The 26779-nt window shown below is 45.1% G+C and overlaps 1 protein-coding gene across 7 annotated transcripts in view; it reads left to right on the top strand.

The window, feature by feature from the left end:
* PLA2R1 (phospholipase A2 receptor 1) overlaps window positions 1–26779 on the top strand; it is a 293721-nt gene that overhangs the window by 143657 nt on the left and 123285 nt on the right. For 6 of the 7 annotated variants that reach the window (XM_063933659.1, XM_063933661.1, XM_063933656.1 and 3 more), the window contains exons 10-16: window positions 9722–9828; window positions 12824–12993; window positions 21994–22202; window positions 22733–22878; window positions 24310–24394; window positions 25989–26124; window positions 26703–26735. In XM_063933659.1, coding sequence (XP_063789729.1) covers window positions 9722–9828; window positions 12824–12993; window positions 21994–22202; window positions 22733–22878; window positions 24310–24394; window positions 25989–26124; window positions 26703–26735 — 886 coding nt within the window. The remainder of the gene's footprint in view (window positions 1–9721; window positions 9829–12823; window positions 12994–21993; window positions 22203–22732; window positions 22879–24309; window positions 24395–25988; window positions 26125–26702; window positions 26736–26779) is intronic. The other variant, XM_063933657.1, reaches the window with a different exon arrangement.

The raw sequence follows: 26779 nt of genomic DNA on the forward strand, positions 1-26779 counted from the left end.
TTAGCTGATTCAATATATTGCAGGTTCTTATGGTCAGTAAAAACTGAAATAGTATGTCTAGCTCCCTCCAGCCAATGCCTCCATTCCTCGAAAGCCCATTTTACTGCCAGTAATTCCCGATTACCAACGTCATAGTTGGATTCAGCAGAGGAGAATTTCCTGGACATGAAGGCACAAGGATGCAACTCCTGAGACTCTGGATCTTCTTGAGAAAGGATAGCCCCCACTCCAACCTCTGAGGCATCAACCTCCACAATAAAGGGAAGTTCCGGATTAGGATGTCTGAGGACAGGAGCCGAGACAAAGGCTTATTTCAAGGCCCGGAAGGCTAACTCAGCTTCATGCGACCAATTGGAGGGATCCGCTCTTTTTTTAGTCAGAGCTACTATGGGAGCGACCAGGTCAGAAAAAGTATGAATGAACCGCCTATAATAATTAGCAAACCCTAAAAAGCGCTGAATTGCTTTTAAATTAGTGGGTTGCGCCCAATTAAGGATGGCCTGGAGTTTCTTCGGTTCCATGGAAAATCCCTGGGGAGAAATTATGTACCCCAAGAAAGACACCTCTGTGATGTGAAAATCACACTTCTCAAGCTTGGCATATAAATGATTCTCTCGTAACTTTTGAAGAACCAGACGCACCTGGGTAACATGTTGTTCAATCGACTCAGAATATATCAAAATGTCGTCTAAATAAACGACCACGAATTTCCCTAGGAAGTCACGGAGAACATCGTTAATGAGGTCTTGAAAAACCGCCGGAGCATTTGACAGGCCGAACGGCATCACCAGGTATTCATAGTGACCCGACTGAGTGCTGAAAGCCGTCTTCCACTCATCCCCAGATTTAATTCGGATGAGGTTGTAAGCTCCTCTAAGATCAATTTTCGAGAAGATCACGGCGGAACGTAACTGATCAAAAAGTACTGAAATTAAAGGCAAAGGATAGGTGTTTTTCACAGAGATCTTATTCAGAGCCCTAAAATCAATGCATGGTCTAAGCGAGCCATCTTTTTTCTCCCCAAAAATAAAAATCCAGCACTTAATGGAGATTTTGAAGGTCTAATAAAACCCTTTTTTAGGCTTTCCTGAATATAATTATTCATGGCCGTGGTTTCTGGCCCGGACAGGGCATATAATCTCCCCTTAGGCAAAGTGGCACCTGGTACTAGCTCAATTGCACAATCGTAGGACCGATGGGGAGGCAGAATGTCCGCATTGCCCTTGGAGAACACATCGGCAAAATCCTGGTATTCCACAGGAATAAGCTCTGGGACGACTGCTGCAACCCTGACCGGATAAGAAATACATTCTTTAGTACAAAAAGAACCCCATTGAGAAATCTCCCCGGACCGCCAATCAATGGTGGGATTATGAAAGGCAAGCTAAGGGTGACCCAAAACTACAGGAACTGCCGGACAATGTGTAAGGTAGAATTCTATATCTTCAGAATGTAAGGCTCCTACTGTAAGCAATACTGGAGGTGTACGGTGAGTAATTATCCCATTGGAAAGCGGACCCCCATCTAACCCACGCATGGTGATACGTTTATCCAACGGTATATGTGGAATGCCTAAGGCCTTAGCCCAAGTTAAATCCATAAAGTTTCCTGCAGCTCCACTGTCGTCAAAGGCCGACACCAATGAACTGAGGCTGCCAAAGGAAACCTTAACAGGGACTAATAGAGAGTCCTTTGAGGAGATAAGCTGCAGACCTAAGTGAACCCCCTCACAATTCACCTGGTCAGAGCGTTTCCCGACTTGTTCGGGCAGTTACGAGCAAAATGTCCCTTACCACCACAGTACAAACAAAGACCGGAACTTAGTCTTCTGGTTTTTTCCTCAGGAGACAGCCGGGAGAGACCCACCTGCATGGGCTCCTCGACGTCCTCTGGGAAGGTATAAACACAAGGACTAGGCCTAACAGTTGTTCCTCTTTCAGCCCTCCGCTCTTGGAGACGATGATCTATTTTTATAGAAAGCTCCATGAGTTTATCGAGAGTCTCAGGAGCGGGGTACTGGAGGAGACTGTCTTTAATAAGTTCAGATAAACCGAGGCAAAACTGACTGCGCAGGGCCGGGTCATTCCAGCCACAGTCGTTCGACCAACGGCGAAATTCGGTACAATAAACCTCAGCTGGATTTCTACCTTGTTTGAAAGCGCGCAGATGACTCTCAGCTGACGCTTCTCTATCTGGGTCATCATACAAGAGCCCTAATGACTTAAAAAAGGCGTCTACAGATAACAACGCAGGATCCTCAGCTTTTAAACCAAACGCCCAGGTCTGAGGATCCCCCTGGAGTAACGAAATAATAATCCCAACCCGCTGAGATTCAGTACCAGAGGATGTGGGCCTTAAACGAAAATATAGCTTACAAGCTTCTTTAAAATTAAAAAATCTTTTCTGTCACCGGAAAAACGGTCGGGTAAATGCATCTTCGGTTCTGGGACCACCCTCGGGGAGGCTCGCAAAAGATCTTCCTGCGATCTCACCCGAAGAGAAAGATCCTGAACCATCTGAGTAAGTTCTTGAATTTGGTTAACTAAGAGCTGACCAGGATTTGGTCCTAACCCTGTCGGATTCATGAAGCCGATAAACTCTCACCAAGACAAAATGGGAAAAAATTAAACCCCCTTTATTTTAAGTTTTTTTTTTTTTTTTGGGCCGGTTATAATGTTATAATTCCAGTACTCAGTTCTGGGGAGATCTTATAGCAAAGGACCTGAGTACCAGAACGTAATGCTGGGAAAAGGGGTAGGAACAGGAATAGCCCCTGGCACCCTATCTCCGTTGTCTCGCCCGTGCTGTCAGAACTCTCTTGCGAGACTATGGTTGCTTGAGCCCATGGCAGCCGCGTTTGAAGGGCGGATTACGTTTGCCCAACTCCGATGCCCCCTCAGGTCTTAATGGGAGACAAAGAGAGAACCGAGACAGGGTGATAACAAGGGGCCCTCTAACTGAACAACAAGGCCAGGGGCTAATAACTAACCTAAAACCAAGTATGCGCGGATTACCGCCAGGGAAAAGGACAACCAAAATACCCACTTGTCCACTCTCCTACACCGCACCGCCGAGTTCCGGAGAGGACTGTGGGAGCGGAAACCTCCGCAAATGCTCCAAAACCAGAAAACAAAATTAAGCGGCCTAGGCCGCAGCACACGGCAGAGCCGCCACTCACGAAACCAAATGAGATCCTCAAACGACTGTTGCAGGTAAATGAGGACCAGAAGAACTCCTTGGGATGAGATGACAGACACCAAAACTCGGGAACTCTGAGGACAGGAACGACCGGACACAGCAGACCAGGAACAGATCAGCAAACATGAACAGCATGCAGGAAGCTATAACCGGCGTCTGTGTGAGGCACTGAGAAGGCTTTAAGCAGTGAATCCCCCAATCAGAGTACAGAACCTAATTACCATGAATGTCGTGCAGCTGCCTTGCTGCATGACCAGAAGACATGTGTGTCTAGTTCAGTAATCATCCCTGCAACGGGGAACGCGGTCCGCCCGTGGCGTCCCCGTTGCTAGGGTCCCGGCGGCTCGGCGCGCCCGGCGTCCTAGCGTTGCTAGGGACCCGGCGGCTCAGCACACTAGGCGTCCCTAGTTGCTAGGCGCCGGGCCGGGCGGAAGTCTCGGACCGCGGCGCCTAACAGCTGGGCGTCCCCCCCAATGTCAAAGATATTGATCATAGATGTGTGTTTTCTCACACATCTATGATCAAGTCTGAATTAGGCCTGTTGTTTCATTTTTGGAGTGTTGGTTACCCATACGTGCTGATTCCCTGGTGGAATCTGAAATTTGTGTCATTATAAATATATATATATATATATATATATATATATATATATATATATATATACACATACAGTCCAGCGGAACTCCTCCCTGGCGTGTATAGCAGACGTGTAAGCGCCGGTGCCCTCCGTAGGAAACAAAACAGCTCCCCAATCACAGCAAGAAGTTCGGCGGCACTCGCGGTAAAAAACGACAAGACTCAGCTTGACTATATAACATTGAAACGTTGGCCACAGAGCTGAGTCTTGTCGTTTTTTGCCGCGAGTGCCGCCGAACTTCTTGCTGCTATATATATATATATATATATATATATATTAATTATATATAAATATATAATCTCTTTTTTATTAAATTGGATGTTGCTGTTTTTTTCTGTTTTATATATATGAATTAAATAAATTAAAGTGAAATTAAAGTGCAAACGCATTGCGGGGCAGTGCCACACATGCTGGTCGGCCTTGCCCTGTGCTAGGCGGCACCCAGCATGTGAGTATATGGACACAGATTTTGCTGTGGAAGCAAGATCTGCTTCAATTTCTGAATAACCCCCTATATGTGCTGAGGTACTATTTCTCTTGTAGTTTTGACCAATGAGTTATTATTATTATTATTATTATTATTATTATCATCATCATTTATTCATATGGCGCCACAAGGGATCCACAGTGCCCAAGTACAGAGTACATAAACAAAATAATCAAACCAGGAAAATAGTGACTTATAGGCCCTACACACTGGCCGATAATCCTCAAAGATATGAACGATCTTGTTCATTATTAAACGAGATAACGTTCATATCTTTGAGTGTGGAGTCACCATCGATGAACGATGCGCGGCCCTGCGCTCGTTCATCGCTGGTGCCCCCGTCGGCTGTGCATGCAGGCCAGTATGGACGCTCTTGTCCTTATTTGCCTGCACTTCAATGGAGCCAAGTGACGGGGGGAGTGAAGAAACTTCACTCCCCCCGTCACTGCCCCCCCGCCGCCGGGTCGCCCGTCGGCCGTATCCGCCTGTAGGGCCCCTTATAGTTGAAGACAATATAGGACAAGTACAGGGTAAATACATATAGCTACAGCAGCAGACTACACTGACATAAGTATCAGGGCATATCCTGGCTTGTTTGGTCATTTACTACCTGAGTGCTGCTGTACAAAATATTTTATCAATTTGGGAGTGTTTATTCCTACAACATATTAAATATTTTTATACATATACAAACACGCGTCTTGAGGAAGGGGATATGGTCCTTGAAATGTAACATTAATAAATATACCCTGTAAAAGGTTTTTTTTCATGGTGTCCAAGTCTGCGAGTGCCACCGGTATTTTGGAATACATATTTACAGGCACTGGAGCAGGTTACTCATAGTGGATGGAGTGCCAGGGAGAAAGTGCAAAAAAATTTTTTTTATCTTCCTATCAATTTTAAACGTTGTAGCCGTGTGGGCAGCACTGCATTTTAAAAATGGCTTTTGTTGGGGGGGCGTGGCCTGGAGTAGCTAGGTGAAGGGAGCTTTTGCCGGCTCTCCAGCTCATATCCTTGATTATATCCTGTTTTTGTAGCTGTATTCTCCCCTGGATTCGGTTCTGCAGTGGTGTATTGTCTGCTGATCACCAGGAGCTCCGGGGAAGGATCCTGTGTGGTGCCTTTTGTCAGTTTTACAGAGATCTCTGCAGCCGGGCCTTCTCACACTGTGGTTTGGTGTCTCGTCTCCAGCTCCTGCGGCTGTTCGGGGACATTATACATACCTGAGTGCTGCCTCTTGGTTGTCTCACGGCTGTGTTCTCCAGGATCGTGTGTAACCCCTGCAAGTGGCTTCTCCTCGACATACGCCTGTCTGCTGCTGTGTTTGGGGCATGCTGGGCGCGGGCTGCCGCCATCTTGTTGCTGTCCTCTTCGGCTGCATGACGGATCCCCTGTCTACTCCAACGCCTTTTGGGTGATGGATGCGTCTGTGTCTCCTTGTTATTCCCTGCTTCTTTGGTCATCTGGCTGGTGGCTCCCGCTGTAGGTCTATTGGTAGGCTCTGGTGGTGTGCTAGCCACCGTCATCTTGCCACGGGCCTCCTGTTTGGCTTGAATTCACAACTTACCGTTGGCTAATTCTGTGCAGCAAATCCTTCAAGCAATCTTACGAAGCTCGGAGATGTGGTAGCTGTACCTTTGCATTCTGTCACTGTGGTCTGCGCTCATGGCGTCCCGTCGCAGCTTCTGGATTTCTCCTTCCTGAGGGATGTGATTCCAACTGTTATGGATATTGCCTTAGTCCGTGGGTGTCGAGACTCCATTATGGGCTTTTTGAAGATCCGTTCTACACCTTCGCTGCCGGTGGTGATATTTCCAGATCCGTTACTCCCATGCCTCAAATACCTTTCGGGACATCCCCGCGTTGGCGGGAGGTTCCTGGACTTATCCTTTAAGTACTTTGTGCCCCGCTGTGTCCATCCTTGGATAACCAGAGACAAGACTGATACTGTGATATTGCACGCGATGGAGGCCTGATTTATTCTCATCTTTGCTACCAGTATTTTTGTTTTATTATTTGTATATCTTTATTACCTGTATATATATATATATTTTTTTTTTATGAATCTTCTCCTATCTATGCTATACGTTTATATACTGCTTAGTATGCTATATGGGAGGAACGCTGTATCCTTCTGTGGGAGAGCCGGACTTAGCCTAGCTTAAGGTCATTCGTTTATTGCTCCTATTAGTTTCGAGTCATATTATCCTTTTGGAATAAAGAGGGGGGGGGGGGCTGCTAGTTAGGGTAGTTAGAGAAGGGGATGGGGGTTTAGGGATCCAAGTATACCTGAGTTGGGGGTAGGCTATACAGGGTGGGGGGTTACAGGGGTGGTTTGTTTTTGTGGGTTTTGTTTTATTTTTTGTGGCTGTTTGACAGACGTTTTATATCCTATTGGATTATACTTAACAATGATGTGTCTTTATGGTGACATGTGTTTGGGACTACGTACTCCCCATTTTATTCTGTGGATAGAATGTATGGGCTCACATGGTGCCTGTGGGCCTCTGCGTACTTTGGTATGGGGAGACAATCTAGTTATACTGAATCGTATGTTAAGTGTCCTCTTGATTTGCAATTTTTGTTGTATATTCTATATTCTGCCACGTATACCTGCACTTGCTACAGCATTTTCAGTTTGTTTTGTAATTGTATTTCTACAAATTTTAAAATAGAAAGTTATTGAATTAAAAAAAATGTCTTTTGTTGGACATACAGTATGATACGGGGGAGGGGCCTGGAGTATAGAGAGGACTACATAAAGCACATACCATTCCTAACCACAGAGAAAAGTTTTTAGATCCAGGTACTCTGCTAAAGAATATCTAACCACCTGAAAATGTGTAAAACAAGGACTTTGATAGAAAAATACATAATAACTGTGGGTATTGCCATATTAGATCTATCCTTCTGGCCAGTGCTCAATACCTACAGTTGTGCTCATAAGTTTACATACCCTAGCAGAATTTGTGATTTTCTGGCCATTTGTCTGAGAATATGAATGATAACTCACAAACTTTTCTTTCACTCATGGTTAGTGGTTGGGTGAAGCCATTTATTGTCAAACAACTGTGTTTACTCTTTTTAAATCATGGCCTATGATGAAAGGTACACCATTCCTACTGTGAAACACGGAGGTAGATCGCTGATGTTTTGGGGATGTGTGAGCTACAAAGGCACTGACAACTTGGTCAAAATTGATGGCAAGATTAATGTAGCATGTTATCAGAAAATACTGGAGGAAAATTTGCACTCATCAGCCCGGAAGCTGCGCATGGGACGTACTTGGACGTTCCAACATGACAATGATCCAAAACACAAGGCCAAGTCTACCTGTCATTGGCTACAGCAGAATAAAGTGAAGGTTCTGGAGTGGCCATTTCAGTCTCCTGACCTCAATATCATTGAGCCACTCTGGGGAGATCTCAAACGTGCAGTTCATGCAAGACAGCCAAAAAATTTACAGGAACTGGAGGCTTTTTGCCAAGAAGAATGGGCAGCTTTACCATCTGAGAAAATAAAGAGCCTCATCCACAACTACCACAAAAGACTTCAAGCTGTCATTGATGTTAAAGGGGGCAATACACGGTATTAAGAACTGGGGTATGTAAACTTTTGATCAGGGTCATTTGGGTAGTTTCTGTTGTCAGTATGATTTAAAAAGAGTAAACACAGTTGTTTGACAATAAATGGCTTAACCCAACCACTACCCATGAGTGAAAGAAAAGTTTGTGAGTTATCATTCATATTCTCTGACAAATGGCCAGAAAATCACAAATTCTGCTAGGGTATGTAAACTTATGAGCACAACTGTATATATATATATATATATATAGATGTCCAAGTGGTCGGCACTCCTGATTAAATGAATAAAATGCCTGGTGCCTTCTCTTGCAGAGTTATCCACTGTATAAACAAATAGAATTGAGCGGCACTCTCAGGACTTTACCAAAGAACGGGTCCTCAGCCCATCATAAGTTTGCTTACTTATGATGGGCTGAGGACCCGTTCTTTGGTAAAGTCCTGGGAGTGCCGCTCAATTCTATTTGTTATATATATATATATATATATATATATATAGATATATATCCTCACACACATTTTTGCATGTATACATACAGTGTACAGTACTTCTGGCTGACTGCATAACAGTGCAGCCCGTGTCTGCAGCTCTGGATGTCAGCGCCACCAAGTGTGCCTGCCGCTCCCGTCCTGAGTGACTGCCGCGGCCACCGCAGCCGAGTAACAGCCGCTCCCTACCGAGTAGTGACTGCCGTCCCCATTACCGCCGCCAAGTGCCCGCAGCTCTCTACTGTCATCACATTGCCCTCTGAGGAGCAGTACGCGGCAGCTCCAATCGTGTCTGCAGCTCTGGATGTCAGCGCCACCAAGTGTGTCTGCCACTCCCGTCCTGAGTGACTGCCGTGGCCACCGCAGTCGAGTAACAGCCGCTCCTTACTGAGTAGTGACTGCGGCACCCCATTGCCACCGCCAAGTGCCAGCAGCTCCCCACTGTCATCACATTGCCCTCTGAGGAGCGGTACGCGGCGGCTCCAATCTTGCGGCATTCACTGTGAAAAGCTACTCAGTTGTCACTGCACTAAAATAAATATCTCAGCTTGTCAGGGGGGGTTTCTGGGTACTCAGAACCCCCCCTTGCGTGTGCCACTGCATCCCAAACAATTTTCCTGGCAGTTGTGGCTGAAATTTTTTTCGGTCTACCTGACCGTGATTTGGTTTCCACAGAATCCCTCATTTTCCACTTCTTAATTAGAGTTTGAACACTGCTGATTGGCATTCTCAATTGCTTGGATATCTTTTTATATCCCTTTCCTGTTTTGACAGGATCCTTTGACAATTCTTTTGCTTTCCCCATGACTCAGAATCCAGACACGTCAGTGCAGCACTGGATGAAAGATGCAAGGGTCTTTCAGGAGTCCAGAAACTCACTGACCTTTTATACACACACACACACTGATTACAAGCAAACAGATCACAGGTGAGAATGGTTACCTTTAGTATCCATTCAAACCCGTTTGTGTCAACTTGTGTGCATGTTATCAGGCCAAAATCTCCAGGGTATGTAAACTTTTGATCAGGGTCATTTGGGTTGTTTCTGTTGTCATTATGATTTAAAAAGAGTAAACACAGTTGTTTGACAATAAATGGCTTCACCAAACCACTAACCATGAGTGAAAGAAAAGTTTGTGAGTTATCATTCATATTCTCTGACAAATGGCCAGAAAATCACAAATTCTGCTAGGGTATGTAAACTTATGAGCACAACTGTATATATATATATATATATATATATATATATATATATATATATATATATACTTATATTTATATGTACAGTATATGATACCTGTGTTGACATTAGGGGATTTATATTGCAGGCCTGGGAAAGACATGGTGCTTATTGTTATGGATTTAATGCCCGAAAATTAACATTTCAGGAAGCTTTAAGTGATTCTTTCTGCCCTCTAGCTACAATAACTAACAGGTATGTATTCTACTTCTGCTCACGTTTTCCATCCTCAGAATAAATGTATACCTGCTGCTAACTTATTGGAATAATCAAAATTGGAATAACCCTAGTTAAAAATTCTGTTGTTGCGGAAACTACTCTCTGTTGAAACACATGGGCCGGGATTGAATGAGAGCTGATAATGCCACCCGGAAGATTATCGCACCACATCGGACATTACAAATGTGCATCTATTTCCCGGTACTCCGGCAATTTAATGGCGTGCGTCTGTTTCCCAGCTAGACTAGAAAATGCCCGATATTTTCAGACCACCCGAAATATGTCAGAGAAGTCACCCAATGTCCCCCAATAGTACCATGATTAAAGTACCACACATCCTCCGGACGCACAAGCAATTTATGCGTAATCCTTGACTCCTCCCTCTCCTTCAAACCACACATTCAGCACCTTTCACAAACCTGTCATTTTCATCTCAAAAACATTTCCAGGATCAGACCTTTTCTCACCCAGGATGCCACTAAGATCATTATTCACGCACTGATTATTTCCAGACTGGACTACTGTAATCTCCTCCTAACTGGCCTCTCTGACAATTACCTCTCTCCAGTCCAATCTATCCTCAATGCTGTTGCCTGGCTCATCTTCCTCACCAAACGCACTACATCCACCTCACCTCTCCTACAAGCCCTTCACTGGCTTCCCTTCCCTTTCAGAATCCAATTCAAACTTCTCACACTCACTTACAAAGCCATCACCCACTCCTCTCCCATTTACATCTCTGACCTTATCCCCCTTTACTCTCCCACCCGTCCTCTTTGCTCTGCTAATGCACGCCGACTCTCCTGTCTTCTGATTACTTCCTCCCACTCCTATCTCCAAGATTTTTCATGCGCTGCTCCCTTCCTCTGGAATTTTTTACCTCTCCCCCTCAGACTCTCCACAAAACTTCAAATGGGCTCTTAAGACCCACTTCTTTACGAAAACCAGCCAAATCTCATCCTAAGTAACCCTCTGTTCCACGCTCTCTATGTACCCCATCTGTGTCACACCTGCTGTCTACCCCTCCTTTTAGAATGTAAGCTCTCACGAGTAGGGCCCTATTCCCTCATGTACTTATCCTTTTCTTACTTTAATAATCCTCAACTGACCAAATCCCGCAGTTTTTTGGCCACCTAGGAACTTATCTCTATGTCGTTAACTGGTGTATTTATGCTTAGTTACCCTGTCCTCAGGCAGGCGAAGCAAAATCCCCGAAAACAGTCATATTTGCAGCCGGAAACAGGGCTGTTTTTACCAAAAACACACAGGTTTCACTGAACCTGTGTGTTTTCGGGTGAATAAACATTGAAGAAACATCAGGAAAAACCACCTGAAGCGTCTTTGTAATTGAATACTCCCCTTAGCCGTAATTACACACTGAATATTGCCATGCCACATATCATTTAAATCAGCATAAGCTGTTTGTGCGTCCTAATACATCCATTTGTGTATGAGATGCATTTACCTGTGCAAAATTTACATGTACACTACATGGACTATTCTTACAGATCAAAGTTTTTTGTGTTTTTTTTGTGTCAAAATGTATTGAAAAGTGTTTATTTATTGTACATGTGCTTAAAAAAGTGTACTTATATTTGATTTCCAACATGTTCATAACGAACTCGGTCAAAAAAAAAAATCCCCTTTAAATTTGTTGAGAGTTTTAGAGCTGTTTTGTGTCCGACTTGCAGTATCGGACTCCATTACATCATACGAGCTGTAAACTTCACATCTGGATCCAACTTTTTAGCGGGCTCTCTACTTTAGAGCTGAAAGCGTTCAAAAAATCTTGTCTATTACATTAGCAGAGTTTGCAAAATGTCCGATGTCGCAAACTTCGGACATTTTGCTGTCATTGGCTCCCATTACATCCCGACCATTGGGTTTCACGTGCATCACTGCACTGGAATGGTTTGATATCTACATGGTAAAAATGTTGACATATGACATAGTCAAAATGTCGCCAATAGAAATGTTAGTTTTAGCATTAGGGTTAAAATTGGTTGTTGACTAAGGGATATATTCAATTAGGGTCGAAAGCTGGCGTCTGTCAAAAAGACGGCAGCTTTCGACTTTTTAAGGTCAAATCATGATTCGACCTATTCAGTCCCCGCTATTTTTATTCGACAAGTCGGGAAATTCGACTTGTCGAATAGTACGTGAATTTGCGGTATAGCTGCCGATTCACGTACGTTTGAGGGAATCGGGGCCACATTCGACAGGATTTGGCCCTGTTTCCGACCATCTCAGTCCGACATAAAAAAATGTCGGACTAAGATGAGGGACTTTACAGGAGGAGAGGGGTGGAGAGCCGCGGGGAGACGGGGGACAGCCGCGGGCATACAGGGGAGAGCAGCGCTACAGCGCTGCAGGAGGATGTGTCACAGCCGCGCCGCTCACGGCAGCGTACACCCGGCTCCAGCAAGTGAGGTCACGCTTGCTGGAGCTGGGTGGACACTGCCGTGAGGTCAGGCGGCTGTGAGACATCCTTCTGCAGCGCTGCTGTAGCCCTGCTCTCCTCCGTCTGCCCGCGGCTGTCCCCGCTGGTCGCCCCCCTCTCCTCCGCTTACAGGTCTCATCTCAATTCGACTTTTTTTAAAGTCGAATTGAGATGAGATTGAATTGGGATTGTCGGATCCATTCCGACAAATGCATATTTGATGGATCCGACCCTAATTGAATATAGCCCTTGGTCTCCATTGACATTGTCAACATTATGCTGTCAAAACTATGAATGTCATCATTGTAAAAGTTGACAAAATATCCCAAACCCGCCAATTGGCAGAATGATTGTTAAATGGAATTTCTATTTACATTTAGACCTGCAATTTTACATGTTTGTGGATTTATTCTTACCATTATAATAGTAGCAGAATAAAAGTATCATCATTTCTTCTGTACTGTTTATAATGTTCTTTATGGCTGCGTTCAATAAAACGTCCATTTTTTTTATTTTTGTTTGATTTTTTAGGTTTGAACAAGCTTTTATTAACAGCTTGATATCTAATAAGATTGCAGTTGAAAACCTTTACTTTTGGATTGCACTGGAGGATATGAACAACACTGGTGAATACACCTGGCTGGTGAACAATACACAGCTTCGGGATGTGAGCTTCACAAACTGGAATATACAGCAGCCCAGTAAGTGCATTGCTCTTCCCTACCAGGGCATAGCAATAAAAGACGGATATTATACTGTAGTGATATAATACTCAGAATGAAGACTCACAGTCTCACATGGTCATTTACAGATGTGTCCTCATACAGCCTTGCTTTTTGTGCCCTATGGCACGAGACGCATGGTACAATTTAGATACTTTAGCACAGGTAGTGATTCTGGACTTTCATATCTATATCTTAACCACTTGCCTGGTGTGGTCATATCATTTGCGACCACACCAGACTCTGCGTTATCTGTCCTGGTTGCAAACAGTGCGACCAGTCAGAAACGCAGAGTGGCCAGCTGCCAGAATATAATCTTCTAGCTGCTGCTGTTCACAGAGGGACCACCTGGCCGCTCTCCCCCAGTGTCTGCGAGATCAGCAGCGCCCATAGCCCCTCAGTCGCATTGGTCCAATGGTGATGGTCATGATGGTCCAATGTTTTTTTTATATATTTTACAAATGTGAAAAAAAATGTTTCATGGTAATGGATAGCGGGTGTGAGCATACACACCCTCCCGCTATCCCGCGAAATGTTTTATTATTTGGATTTCAGGCAGATAGAAATTATCTTTCACATTGATGAAGCTATCATAAGTTTTGTAGGGGGAATCAAAAATATTCAAATGCAACCTTATGCAGCCAGGACAAAGGCACTGGATTGGGGGGCCAAGGTAGCCTGCAAGTCAGGTGTCAGTGTTCAGAGATACAATCAGCAACATGGTTTATAGGTGTTACAATCTGGGGAGTATATCTGGACAGAGTGTTGATTGGAATGATGTGGGGAATGTATCTGGATGGAGTGTTACACAGGCCCAGCAATCCTCAAGTCTCCTGCATTCTAAAGCTTCACCTTTAGCAGCCGCCTTTCCTAGGTGGATTAAGTCCACCCAATACTCAGATGCCCCAAGGTCTTAATGTGGACAAAGAAACAATTGGAGGCTGGGCAAGTGCAAGGAAATGTGTTGGAGTAGAACCCACCTGACACAGAGTGGGTTAAGGCTGGACAGACTGGCACACACTAGACAAGGACAAGACCAAGAATACCAAAAGACAAGAAAAAGAGAATGAATTAAAAACAAGGTACTAATGAGACATCAGAGTATTGAGAGACACAGAATGAGTGATGCAATAATGGTAATAGCAACGGGGAAGTGGTGAGGAGAGAAGGCAATAACAGACTGAGTGATCTAATTAAAGAGACAGGCAAGAAACATAAAATCAGATGGTACATAAATAGCAGGGAATGCTCTGAGCTCACAGTGCTTGCTACTGGCAACAGAAATGGGTAACCGGACTGCAGGTCGACAACATAGAGGTCGACACACCTCAGGTCGATGGCAATAGGTCAACACACCTTATGTCAACATGGACAAAAGGTCGACATGAGTTTTACAATTCTTTTATTTTGTGGAACTTTTTCATACTTAACGATCCACGTGGACTACGATTGGAACGGTAATCTGTGCCGAGCAAAGCGAGGCACCGTGCCCGAAGCATGGCGAGCGAAGCGGTGCACTAATTGGGGTTCCCGGTCGCTCTACGAAGAAAATGACACCAAAAAAAACAAACATAAAAAAAAAATTATGTCGACCTAAGGTGTGTCTACCTATTGGCGTCGACCTGGAGTCCAACCCCATTAATGCATGACAATATAATACAGACATACAAACAACACAGAATGCTCCAAGCCAGTGGATGTTAATCCTGGCAACCGCAGTAACAACACAAAGAAGACTGAGACAAGGAATTGTTCAGAGAACACTCATAGGACTGTGACAGTGTACACTAATAAACAGGCCAGAGAGAGACTGTAGTGGGATGGGACTGTGGTAATAGAGACACAGGTGAGGTATGTGTAAAGCAGCGGTATGCAATGAAATGATACTGGATAACAACAGAAAGACAAAGATACAGACAAGACAAAGAACAAGTATAGTGTGGAGGAATCCCCACTGCAGATAAAGCCAAGAACCAGACAGGACTGGGCCTGGCAAGGACACTTTAGCACAGGATCTCACAGGACACAAATATGAACCTGAGCACCAAAGGCTTCCAAAGCAGTCAGGATCTATGACCAGCAGGGAGTAATGCACAGAATGGGAATATAAAGGGAGTACTAACCAATGACAATGTTCATTACAGACAAGCCCCCTTTAATTACTAACTGCTGCACATCCACCAGGCTGACTTTAACAAGAAACCACATGCTGGAGTGGAGCTACGTACACACTATACAATTATCTGGCAGATAATCTGCCAGATCTGGATGGTTGTAATGAAAATCTGGTAATGAATTAGAGCACATGACAATCGACCATTTGCTCCCAAACACTGGAAAACAAACAAAACCTGTCTTTCAGACAAATTGGTTAAACGTAAATTTAACCAACTTGTATGAACAACTGTTTTTGTCCGTTTTATTTATTTTTATTTATTTATTAACAGTTTCTTATATAGTGCAGCATATTCCATTGCGCTTTACAATTAGAACAACAGTAATAGATCAAAACTGTGTAAAAACAGACAGAAATAGAGGTAGGAAGGCCCTGCTCGCAAGCTTACAATCTATAGGGAAATAGGCATTGATACACAAGGATAGATGCTACCTACTGCATAATGGTCCACCAGATTGCTAGGTTCTTAATGGGTTGTATGATATGATCACCAAGCAATGTTGACCAAGTGTCAGGAGGGTGTGAGACGAGTAAGGAAAATAAGATTTTACTTACCGGTAAATCTATTTCTCGTAGTCCGTAGTGGATGCTGGGGACTCCGTAAGGACCATGGGGATAGACGGGCTCCGCAGGAGACATGGGCACTTTAAGAAAGAATTTAGGTTCTGGTGTGCTCTGGCTCCTCCCTCTATGCCCCTCCTCCAGACCTCAGTTAGAGAAACTGTGCCCAGAAGAGCTGACAGTACAAGGAAAGGATTTTGGTAATCCAGGGCAAGATTCATACCAGCCACACCAATCACATTGTATAACTTGTGATAAACTTACCCAGTTAACAGTATGAACAACAACAGAGCATCAGGTCAACCCTGATGCAACCATAACATAACCCTTATTGAAGCAATTGCTATATACAAGTATTGCAGAAGAATTCCGCACTTGGGACGGGCGCCCAGCATCCACTACGGACTACGAGAAATAGATTTACCGGTAAGTAAAATCTTATTTTCTCTAACGTCCTAGTGGATGCTGGGGACTCCATAAGGACCATTGGGATTATACCAAAGCTCCCAAACGGGCGGGAGAGTGCGGATGACTCTGCAGCACCGATTGAGCAAACACAAGGTCCTCCTCAGCCAGGGTATCGAACTTGTAGAACTTTGCAAAAGTGTTTGAACCTGACCAAGTAGCCGCTCGGCAAAGCTGTAATGCCGAGACCCCTCGGGCAGCCGCCCAAGAAGAGCCCACCTTCCTAGTGGAATGGGCCTTAACTGATTTTGGCAGCGGCAATCCAGCCGCAGAATAAGCCTGCTGAATCGTGTTACAGATCCAGCGAGCAATAGTTTGCTTTGAAGCAGGAGCACCAAGCTTGTTGGAAGCATACAGGATAAACAAAGACTCTGTTTTCCTGACCCTAGCCGTTCTGGCTACATAAACCTTCAAAGCCCTGACCACATCAAGCAACTCGGAATCCTCCAAGTCAGTAGTAGCCACAGGCACCACAATAGGTTGGTTTATATGAAAGGATGAAACCACTTTCGGCAGAAATTGTGAACGGGTCCGCAATTCTGCTCTATCCGCATGGAAAACCAGATAGGGGCTTTTATGTGACAAAGCCGCCAACTCTGACACACGCCTAGCCGAAGCCAAGGCTAATAGCATGACCACCTTCCACGTGAGATATTTCAACTCCACCGTTTTGAGTGGTTCAAACCAGTGGGATTTCAGGAAACTCAACACCACGTTAAGATCCCAAGGTGCCACTGGAGGCACAAAAGGGGGCTGAATATGCAGCACTCCCTTTACAAACGTCTGAACTTCAGGTAGAGAAGCCAACTCCTTTTGAAAGAAAATGGATAGGGCCGAAATCTGGACCTTAATGGAACCCAATTTTAGGCCCAAATTCACTCCGGACTGTAGGACGTGAAGGAAACGGCCCAGCTGGAACTCCTCCGTAGGAGCATTCCTGGCCTCACACCAAGCAACATATTTTCGCCATATACGGTGATAATGTTGAGCTGTCACGTCCTTCCTAGCCTGTATCAGCGTAGGAATGACCTCATCCGGAATGCCTTTCTCTGCTAGAATCCGGCGTTCAACCGCCATGCCGTCAAACGCAGCCACGGTAAGTCTTGGAACAGACAGGGCCCTTGTTGCAACAAATCCTGTCTTAGAGGAAGAGGCCACGGGTCCTCTGTGAGCAGTTCTTGCAGATCTGGATACCAAGTCCTTCGTGGCCAATCTGGAACAATGAGTATTGTTCTCACTCCTCTTTTTCTTATTATCCTCAGCACCTTGGGTATGAGAGGAAGAGGAGGAAATACATAGACCGACTGGAACACCCACGGTGTCACCAGGGCGTCTACAGCTATCGCCTGAGGGTCTCTTGACCTGGCGCAATACCTTTGTAGCTTTTTGTTGAGTCGGGATGCCATCATGTCCACCTGTGGCAGTTCCCACCGACTTGTAATCTGCGCGAAGACTTCCTGATGAAGTCCCCACTCTCCCGGGTGGAGGTCGTGTCTGCTGAGGAAGTCTGCTTCCCAGTTGTCCACTCCCGGGATGAACACTGCTGACAGTGCGCTTACGTGATTCTCCGCCCAGCGAAGAATTCTGGCGGCTTCTGCCATCGCCACTCTGCTCCTTGTGCCGCCTTGGCGGTTTACATGAGCCACTGCGGTGATGTTGTCTGACTGAATCAGAACCGGTTGGTCACGAAGCAGGGTCTCCGCTTGACGTAGGGCGTTGTATATGGCCCTTAGTTCCAGGATGTTGATGTGAATGCAAGTCTCTTGACTTGACCACAGACCTTGGAAATTTCTTCCCTGTGTGACTGCACCCCAACCTCGGAGGCTTGCGTCCGTGGTCACCAGGACCCAGTCCTGAATGCAGAATCTGCGGCCCTCAAGAAGGTGAGCGCTCTGCAGCCACCACAGGAGTGACACCCTGGCCCTGGGGGATAGGGTGATTAACCGATGCATCTGAAGATGTGATCCGGACCACTTGTCCAGTAAGTCCCATTGAAAGGTCCTCGCATGGAACCTGCCGAAGGGAATGGCCTCGTATGATGCCACCATCTTTCCCAGGACACGAGTGCAGTGATGCACTGACACCTGTTTTGGTTTTAATAGGTTCCTGACCAGTGTCATGAGTTCCTGAGTTTCTCCATCGGGAGATAAACCCTTTTCTGGTCTGTATCTAGAATCATGCCCAGGAAAGGCAGACGAGTCGTAGGAACCAACTGCGACTTTGGAATATTTAGAATCCAGCCGTGTTGCCGTAACACTTCCAGAGAAAGTGCTACACTGATCAGCAACTGCTCTCTTGATCTCGCTTTTATGAGGAGATCGTCAAAGTATGGGATAATTATGACTCCTTGCTTCCGCAGGAGTACCATCATTTCCGCCATTACCTTGGTAAATATTCTCTGTGCCGTGGAGAGACCAAACGGCAACGTCTGAAATTGGTAATGACAATCCGGTATTACAAATCTGAGGTACGCCTGATGAGGTGGATAAATGGGGACATGAAGGTATGCATCCTTTATGTCCAGAGACACCATAAAATCCCCCCCTTCCAGGCTTGCGATGACCGCTCTCAGCGATTCCATCTTGAACTTGAACCTTTTCAGGTATATGTTTAGGGATTTTAAATTCAGTATGGGTCTGACCGAACCGTCCGGTTTCGGGACTACAAACATGGTCGAATAATAACCCCTTCCCTGCTGAAGGAGGGGAACCTTGACCACCACCTGTTGAAGATACAATTTGTGAATTGCAGTTAACACTATTTTCCTCTCGTGGGGGGAAGCTGGCAGGGCTGATTTGAGGTATCGGTGAGGGGGCATCTCCTCGAATTCCAGCTTGTATCCCTAAGACACAATATCTATTGCCCAGGGATCCAACTGGGAGTGAACCCACTTGTGGCTGAAATTTCGAAGACGTGCCCCCACCGGGCCTAGCTCCGCCTGTGGAGCCCCAGCGTCATGCGGTGGATTTTGTAGAGGCCGGGGAGGACTTCTGTTCCTGGGAACTAGCTGTGTTGTGCAGCTTCTTTCCTCTGCCCCTGCCTCTGGCAAGAAAGGACGCACCTCGGACTTTCTTGTTTTTCTGTGATCGAAAGGACTGCATTTGATAATACGGTGCTCTCTTAGGCTGGGAGGAAACATATGGCAAAAAATTTTACTTTCCAGCAGTAGCTGTGGAGACCAGGTCCGAGAGACCCTCCCCAAACAATTCCTCACCCTTGTAAGGTAAAACCTCCATATGCCTTTTTGAGTCGGCATCACCTGTCCATTGCCGAGTCCACAGGACCCTTCTGGCAGAAATTTACATAGCATTTATTCTAGAACCCAGCAGACTAATGTCTCTTTGAGCATCTCTCATATAAAGGACAGCGTCTTTAATATGCCCCAAGGTCAACAATACAGTATCCTTGTCTAAGGTCTCAATTTCCTCAGATAAGGTATCCGTCCATGCTGCTACAGCACTGCACACCCAGGCCGACGCGATCGCCGGCCTCAGCAAGGTACCCGAATGTGTATAAATGGACTTCAGGGTAACCTCCTGTTTGCGATCCGCAGCATCTTTGAGGGTAGCCGTATCCTGCGACGGCAGGGCTACCTTCCTGGATAAGCGTGTTAAAGCTTTGTCCACCTTAGGGGAGGATTCCCAGCGTAACCTGTCCGTTGGCGGGAAAGGATACGCCATAATAATCCTTTTGGAAATCTGCAGTTTTTTATCTGGAGATTCCCAAGCCTTTTCACATAACTCATTTAGCTCGTGTGAGGGGGGAAAGGTTACCTCCGGTTTCTTTTCCCCATACATATGCACCCTCTTGTCAGGGACTGGGGTTTCCTCTGTGATGTGCAACACATCCTTAATTGCTATAATCATAACGGATGGATTTAGCCAGTTTAGGCTGTAACTTTGCATCATCGTAATCGACACTGGAGTCAGAATCCATGTCGGTATCTGTGTCAACAATTTGGGATAGTGGGCGCTTCTGAGACCCTAACGGCCTCTGCGACATAGGATCAGGCACGGGTTGAGACCCTGACTGTCCCGAGGCTTCAGCTTTTTCTAACCTTTTATGCAAGGAATTAACATTATCATTTAAAACCTTCCACATATCCATCCAATCAGGTGTCGGCGCCATCGGCGGAGACACCACATTCATTTGCTCCCGCTCTGCTTCCACATAGCCTCCCTCGTCAAACATGTCGACACAAGCGTACCGACACACCACACACACAGGGAATGCCCTTTTTGAAGACAGTTCCCCCACAAGGCCCTTTGGAGAGACAGAGAGAGAGTATGCCAGCACACACCCCAGCGCTATAAACCCAGGAATAACACAGTAACTTAATGTTAACCCAGTAGCTGCTGTTTATATTGATTTTTGCGCCTAATTATGTGCCCCCCCCCCCCTCTCTTTTTACCCTCTTCTACCGTGTATCTGCAGGGGAGAGCCTGGGGAGCTTCCTCTCAGCGGAGCTGTGGAGAAAAAATTACGCTGGTGAGTGCTGAGGAAGAAGCCCCGCCCCCTCAGCGGCGGGCTTCTGTCCCGCTTAAATGTACAATTTTTGGCGGGGGCTCATACATATATACAGTGCCCAACTGTATATATGCTAAACTTTTGCCAAAGAGGTCCCCATTGCTTCCCAGGGCGCCCCCCTGCGCCCTGCACCCTTACAGTGACCGGAGTATGTGAGGTGTGTGGGAGCAATGGCGCACAGGTGCAGTGCTGTGCGTTACCTCAGTGAAGAACGGAGTCTTCTGCCGCCGATTTGAAGTCTTCTTTGCTTCTCATACTCACCCGGCTTCTGTCTTCCGGCTCTGCGAGGGGGGCGGCGGCGCGGTTCTGGGATCGGACGGCGAGGGTGAGATCCTGCGTACGATCCCTCTGGAGCTAATGGTGTCCAGTAGCCTAAGAAGCAGAGCCTATCATTTAAGTAGGTCTGCTTCTCTCCCCTCTGTCCCACGATGCAGGGAGTCTGTTGCCAGCAGAGCTCCCTAAAAATAAAAAACCTAACAAAATACTTTCTCTCAGCAAACTCAGGAGAGCTCACTGAAAAGCACCCAGCTCGTCTGGGCACAGTATCAAACTGAGGTCTGGAGGAGGGGCATAGAGGGAGGAGCCAGAGCACACCAGAACCTAAATTCTTTCTTAAAGTGCCCATGTCTCCTGCGGAGCCCGTCTATCCCCATGGTCCTTATGGAGTCCCCAGCATCCACTAGGACGTTAGAGAAAGACAAGATATGTGATCTTATGTATACTGTACAGAGAGGATGTAATTAGATAGAGAAGCACTGAAGGTTATGTGGGTGGGTCTGGAATTTGATAGGCTTGTCTGAAGAGGTGAGTTTTCAGGGAACGTTTACAGGTTTGGAGACTAGAGGTGAGTCTTATTGTGCGTGGGAGGGCATTCCACAGAGTGGGTGAAGCGTTTTGCAGTGTTTGGGAACAAATGGTCGATTGTCATTTGCTCTCATCCCTTACCAGATTTCCATTCCAACCAGCTAGATCTTGCAGATAGTCTGCCAGATAATTTTATAGTGTGTGCCAAGTTTATGGTAACAAGGCAACTCCCAACAGGTGTGCTGCTACAGCAATTAAGCAGACAGAATAGAGCTGCAATTCAACTGAATGAACAGAGTTGCAGACAGCACATGTAACAATAGGTAATACTCATGTATGTTTAAACATAAATGTAAAATGATGTGAATTGTTAAATTATAATATACATATATTGGTATTTTCCTGACCTGGATTTGGTCCTAAACAGTCTTATGGGATTTATCTAGGTCACAATGGAGGATGTGTTGCTGTGGGCAACAGACAACATCTTGGTCGCTGGGAAGTGAAGGACTGCAAAGATTTCTATGCAATGTCACTATGTAAGCAGGTGCTAACAGTTGAAGAAGAGGAAGAAACAACCCCACATGGAGAAAATAAGGACCAAGTGTGTCCTTTTACTTGGGATACAGAGCCAAGCCTTCAGCACTGTTATAAGGTATGTAACACTAAGCATATATATGTAATCTAATCATTATCAGCAAAACTGTACTGGACAGAATAAAAAGAATGAAAACATAAATCAATATAGATCATGGTCAGAGCCATATATAAAGTTGTTTCTCACTGCATTGTGGATAGACATGACATAAACAGTGATTACACATCCCACAGGCTCATATACATGTATCCCACACCACTTTCTCCATTATTCTTACTGTTGAAAACAGATGGTCAGCTAATGACCTCATCTGCCTGTATACATGTCCGAGCTTTATCTGTGCTAATGGTGTCTCACTAGATCATAGAGCTGACAGAGATCTGCCCAGTCACAACACCAATAATCTACTGGGACCTCTAGGTAGGAGCTGCACAAATGCTCCCTGGATGGTTGTATCTAATAGTGTTTGTATAAGAGCCTTTGTGGTGTGTTTTTGCATATTTTATAGTAAGTATGCAGAGTCCAATGACTGAGCTACATATCTCTGTAGTATTCGCATAAGTCTGAATACTTCTCATCTTTTCCAGGTGTTCCATCATGAGAACCTGCTAAGAAAAAGAACATGGCAGGAAGCTGAAGATATGTGCCAGGATTTTGGAGCCCATCTCATTAGCTTCTCAAATTTGGAAGAACAAACATTTATTATTGAGCTTTTAAACACCATGTTTACTCCGTATGTAAAGTTTCCTAGCTTGTATTGCTTCTACTTTTATTAATATATGGGTGTAGCTAGACAATTGCAAGCGCTCCCATGAGGCCAGTACCACCTAAGGAGGTGGGGAGGGTATAGGACAGTGGATCTGGATCACGCAGCTTTGGGCCCCATAGCAACTACTCACACTGCTACTAGTTACACCTTTACATAGGCTAGTATAGCAAATATTGAATATTCCTGGATCATAAAATGAAATCGTCTGCTTTCCAAGCCTTTAAAATTTAAAGAGGTTTCATACTTTTGATGTCCCCATCTTCGCTATTAGTAACTTCCTCCACAAAGAGACGTTCAAATAAGCATTGAGGGTGGTTTGTAGATGATGCAGCACCTGACTGGATGACCACAACTACTACCACAGCCACAGGATCCTGCCACTGGAGTCCTCCTACTTTTTTCACAGTAAATAGCTCCTGTATGAAACCTCTGTCCTCCGCAATAATTGTGATGATAACGATATCCCCACTCGGCCCCATCATTTACACTTAGAAGGATCCATACAGTAGAGTCCTTTTTTAATTATCGCTGATATGGTGTCTCCATAACAGTGGGTATCTGACACTGAAGCTCTAGCTCTAGAGCATGATGTTAATACAGTAGGTGTCAGTGGTGTGAGTTGGAGGTCAGTCTACATGGTAGCCAACTTAACCAGATTGAGTGGCTTATTAACCAGTAGAAAACAGGTGCAGGATAATACAGGGTTCATTGGTATGCAGCATGTACAGTATGCAGTCTGTCCATTAGATCCAGCCAGGAGCATATGGGGATATAGCATACACGAGTCTCACTCAGTAATACAGTTCTCCTCTAAGAAGATGATCAAGGCCACATCTTCAGTAATGGAGGACAGAGGAGAGAAAATGCACAGAGAAACTTCATGTGCAGTAGTGCAATTCGGTCAGGGTGGGAGGTCGTGTCTGTGCCTGATGGACATGTGATTGCTGACAGGGGGAGAGGCAGCACAGAGCACACTCCCCTCTCAACAAGAGTCACTGTGTCAGATGTGACCAGAGCAGCAACAAAGGTCAAAGATAGAAGTGCAAGCTACATATGGGTGCATGAAGCCTGCTAACGAGAGTGAAAGGAGGACTTCCCAAAGTACTAGTATTGTGAATGGAGCTGGCATACTTCAATGGTTATTTGCATTCTTCATACTGGTTTATGTGGCGGGGACCAACAGTGATATCAAGATAACGGATAGTATGATAGTAAATAAAAGATCCCCATCTGATTAATATATGGGTTGGAAGGCCACTAGCCAGAAGGAAGGGATCTCCTACTTTCCCACCTCTGCTGCTGCTGACAAGTAGTTCATTAGCTCTGTAATCTTAAAGGATTTTTAATTTATGTGGGATAATTCATAATAACCTTTTTATTTTTGTGTTTTGGCAGAGGTCAGAAGAGACAGTTCTGGACTGGTTTCAATAAAAGGAATCCATCCAGTGAAGGATCTTGGGAATGGACCGATGGGACTCCAGTAAGTTTGACCACAAAATGTAAAAATGTTATATTGTAAGACAGGACTATTACTGCGGGTGTGCGGGTGATGCCATCGCACAGGGTGCTGGGGGCAGCACTGATGCTTCTCCACGGCGCCTGCATGTGGATTGCAGGGTACATGAGTAGCGCTACTGTAGAAACACACTCGGAACATGGCATTCTGCAGCTGTACTTCCCATAGTCTGCAGCCTCGCCCCCTAAGCGAGACATCATGATATCATGGGTATAGGGGGTGAGACTAGCACAGGGAGCACTGCCGCCCTGTGACAGCCCTGTTGTATGGGTTTTTTGTACTTTTGGAAATACAATGATTTTATGTGCCTAATGCTGAGTCTCATACCTCTAGGACTGCTTTAGCGTGTTTTGCCATAGTGGTGTCTGAGACTGTATGCGTGTACTAGTATCAGCTCTTCTGGTATACAAGCATGTGTCCAAATGTGCAAGGACTGAGACACCCACTTTGAGCATCTGTTGACACTGTAATACCACTTGGTTCGTCTTTAGAAGTCACCATCGGTTGCATCATCAAAACTTACATCAGCCCTATGGCAGGTACAGATTTTCCATCTGAGTATAGCCTCCAGTGTGAGTGTCTCCATCACATCTACATCTCAATCACATCTGCACCTCTTTGCATACAAAAAGTGTAACGCATGCACTGTATGAGTTTTCGCCCACACACAGTAGCAGGAAATCGCTCAACGCTGTGAACATCGGAATTGTGTGCACTCATGATCCTTATGAGGGGTCCAGTCAGTATACCGGCATTCGGGATGCTAGCAGTCGAAACTGGTCAGAGGACCGACGCCAACAGGGATCACAAGTTTGGCACCAGAATCCCAACTTCCGGCATCCCGATCGTGAGTATGCCAGGACAGGTTAGGGTCAGGCTGCGGAAAGGGAGCATTAGGTGAGTGGGAGGTTAGGGTTAGACTACTTACCTAACAGGTGTTGGAATTCTGTGTATCGGGATACTAGTGTTATTCTGACCACCGGCATCCCAATCACTGGTATTCCAATAACATCCCCTTTATGATGACAAAAATTACATTACCTTAAATGACCAATGGAAAACTCACCGCCGCTCCATGTGACATGGTCCTCCAGTTTTCCATGAGGTATTCCCAGCTTTTCCATGTGCCAAATTAGAAATTCAGGTAGTTAGGCCAGCAGAGAAGTCTCTCGGAATAGAGTTTCGTCCATTCAGTCTCAAATATTATTAGTCAACAGTTGCTCGAAATTGAGCAAACAAAAAGGATACGCACCCCACTCAATGCTTTGCCTGAAGGAGAAAAAAAATCATGACTTTCAACAACCAAACTACTTATCACAATTCTGCGACCTTATTGCACATCTACATCACACACCCTTTCGAATGACACCTGAACCATTAAAATCAGTGTTGTAATTTTGCAGTAGCTGCTCCCACAAAAAATTGCTTATCCAATTTCATATATAGATACTTTTATCTTTCTTAGGCAGAAATAATAATGCTCCTCACTGTTTGTTGGTTCCATTGTAATTTTATCTTGCTACGAATGGGTTGTAATTCTAGTGTTTATTGGCTGCAGGTTGTGTCATCATTTTGGCAAGATGCACAGATTCATTATGACACAATGAACTGTGCAGCGTACAGGACAGATATGAAAACTGTTGATATGAAATATTGTGATGCTAAACTGGAATGGATCTGCAAAATTCCAAAAGGTAAAATAATAAGTATATTAACTGTTATGAGAAATTCTGAAAAGAATCTGTAAATAAGTGCTGTAACCTGAATTGTGGCTGCCTACAATCCCTTGTCCGTACTATGGCACCCCACTAGACCTTAGATGGGATGATTACTGTTACATGGAAGACATCATGAAGAAAAAGAGGGATGTTAATAATTAGTTAAATGGTGTCCAGCTTTCTTGTTGATCTGGTGGGACACCCTACGTCTGTAAGAGCCCAGTGATACTCTCCTCACTTCTGCTGATGTAGCCATGCAGGCAATGTGTTGTCATTGCCCTCCACAATGGAGATCCCATTGTCTTGAATTTTTCTCTCTCTACTGTTGACAAGATAGCTGCCTGTGTCACGTGGGCATGTCACCAGTCAGAGGTCTATTGCAGACATCACAGGGAACCCACAGACCCCCATTGTATAATATTCAGTATTACTGTTTAACCAAATTAACTCTACTCAAAAATTAATTGATATGTTTTGGTGGTACCACTATTTAACTTAAAGAAACTACATCATATTATATTAAAAGTTTTGACAATGAATTTACCTTTTTGTAGGCATCACACCCAAGATACCAGATTGGCATAAAGGTAAGCTTTATATATGTAAATCAGTGAATAACCTTTCAATTGCA

This window comes from Pseudophryne corroboree, chromosome 7 (assembly GCF_028390025.1).
Source record: "Pseudophryne corroboree isolate aPseCor3 chromosome 7, aPseCor3.hap2, whole genome shotgun sequence".
Classification (NCBI taxonomy): domain Eukaryota; kingdom Metazoa; phylum Chordata; class Amphibia; order Anura; family Myobatrachidae; genus Pseudophryne; species Pseudophryne corroboree.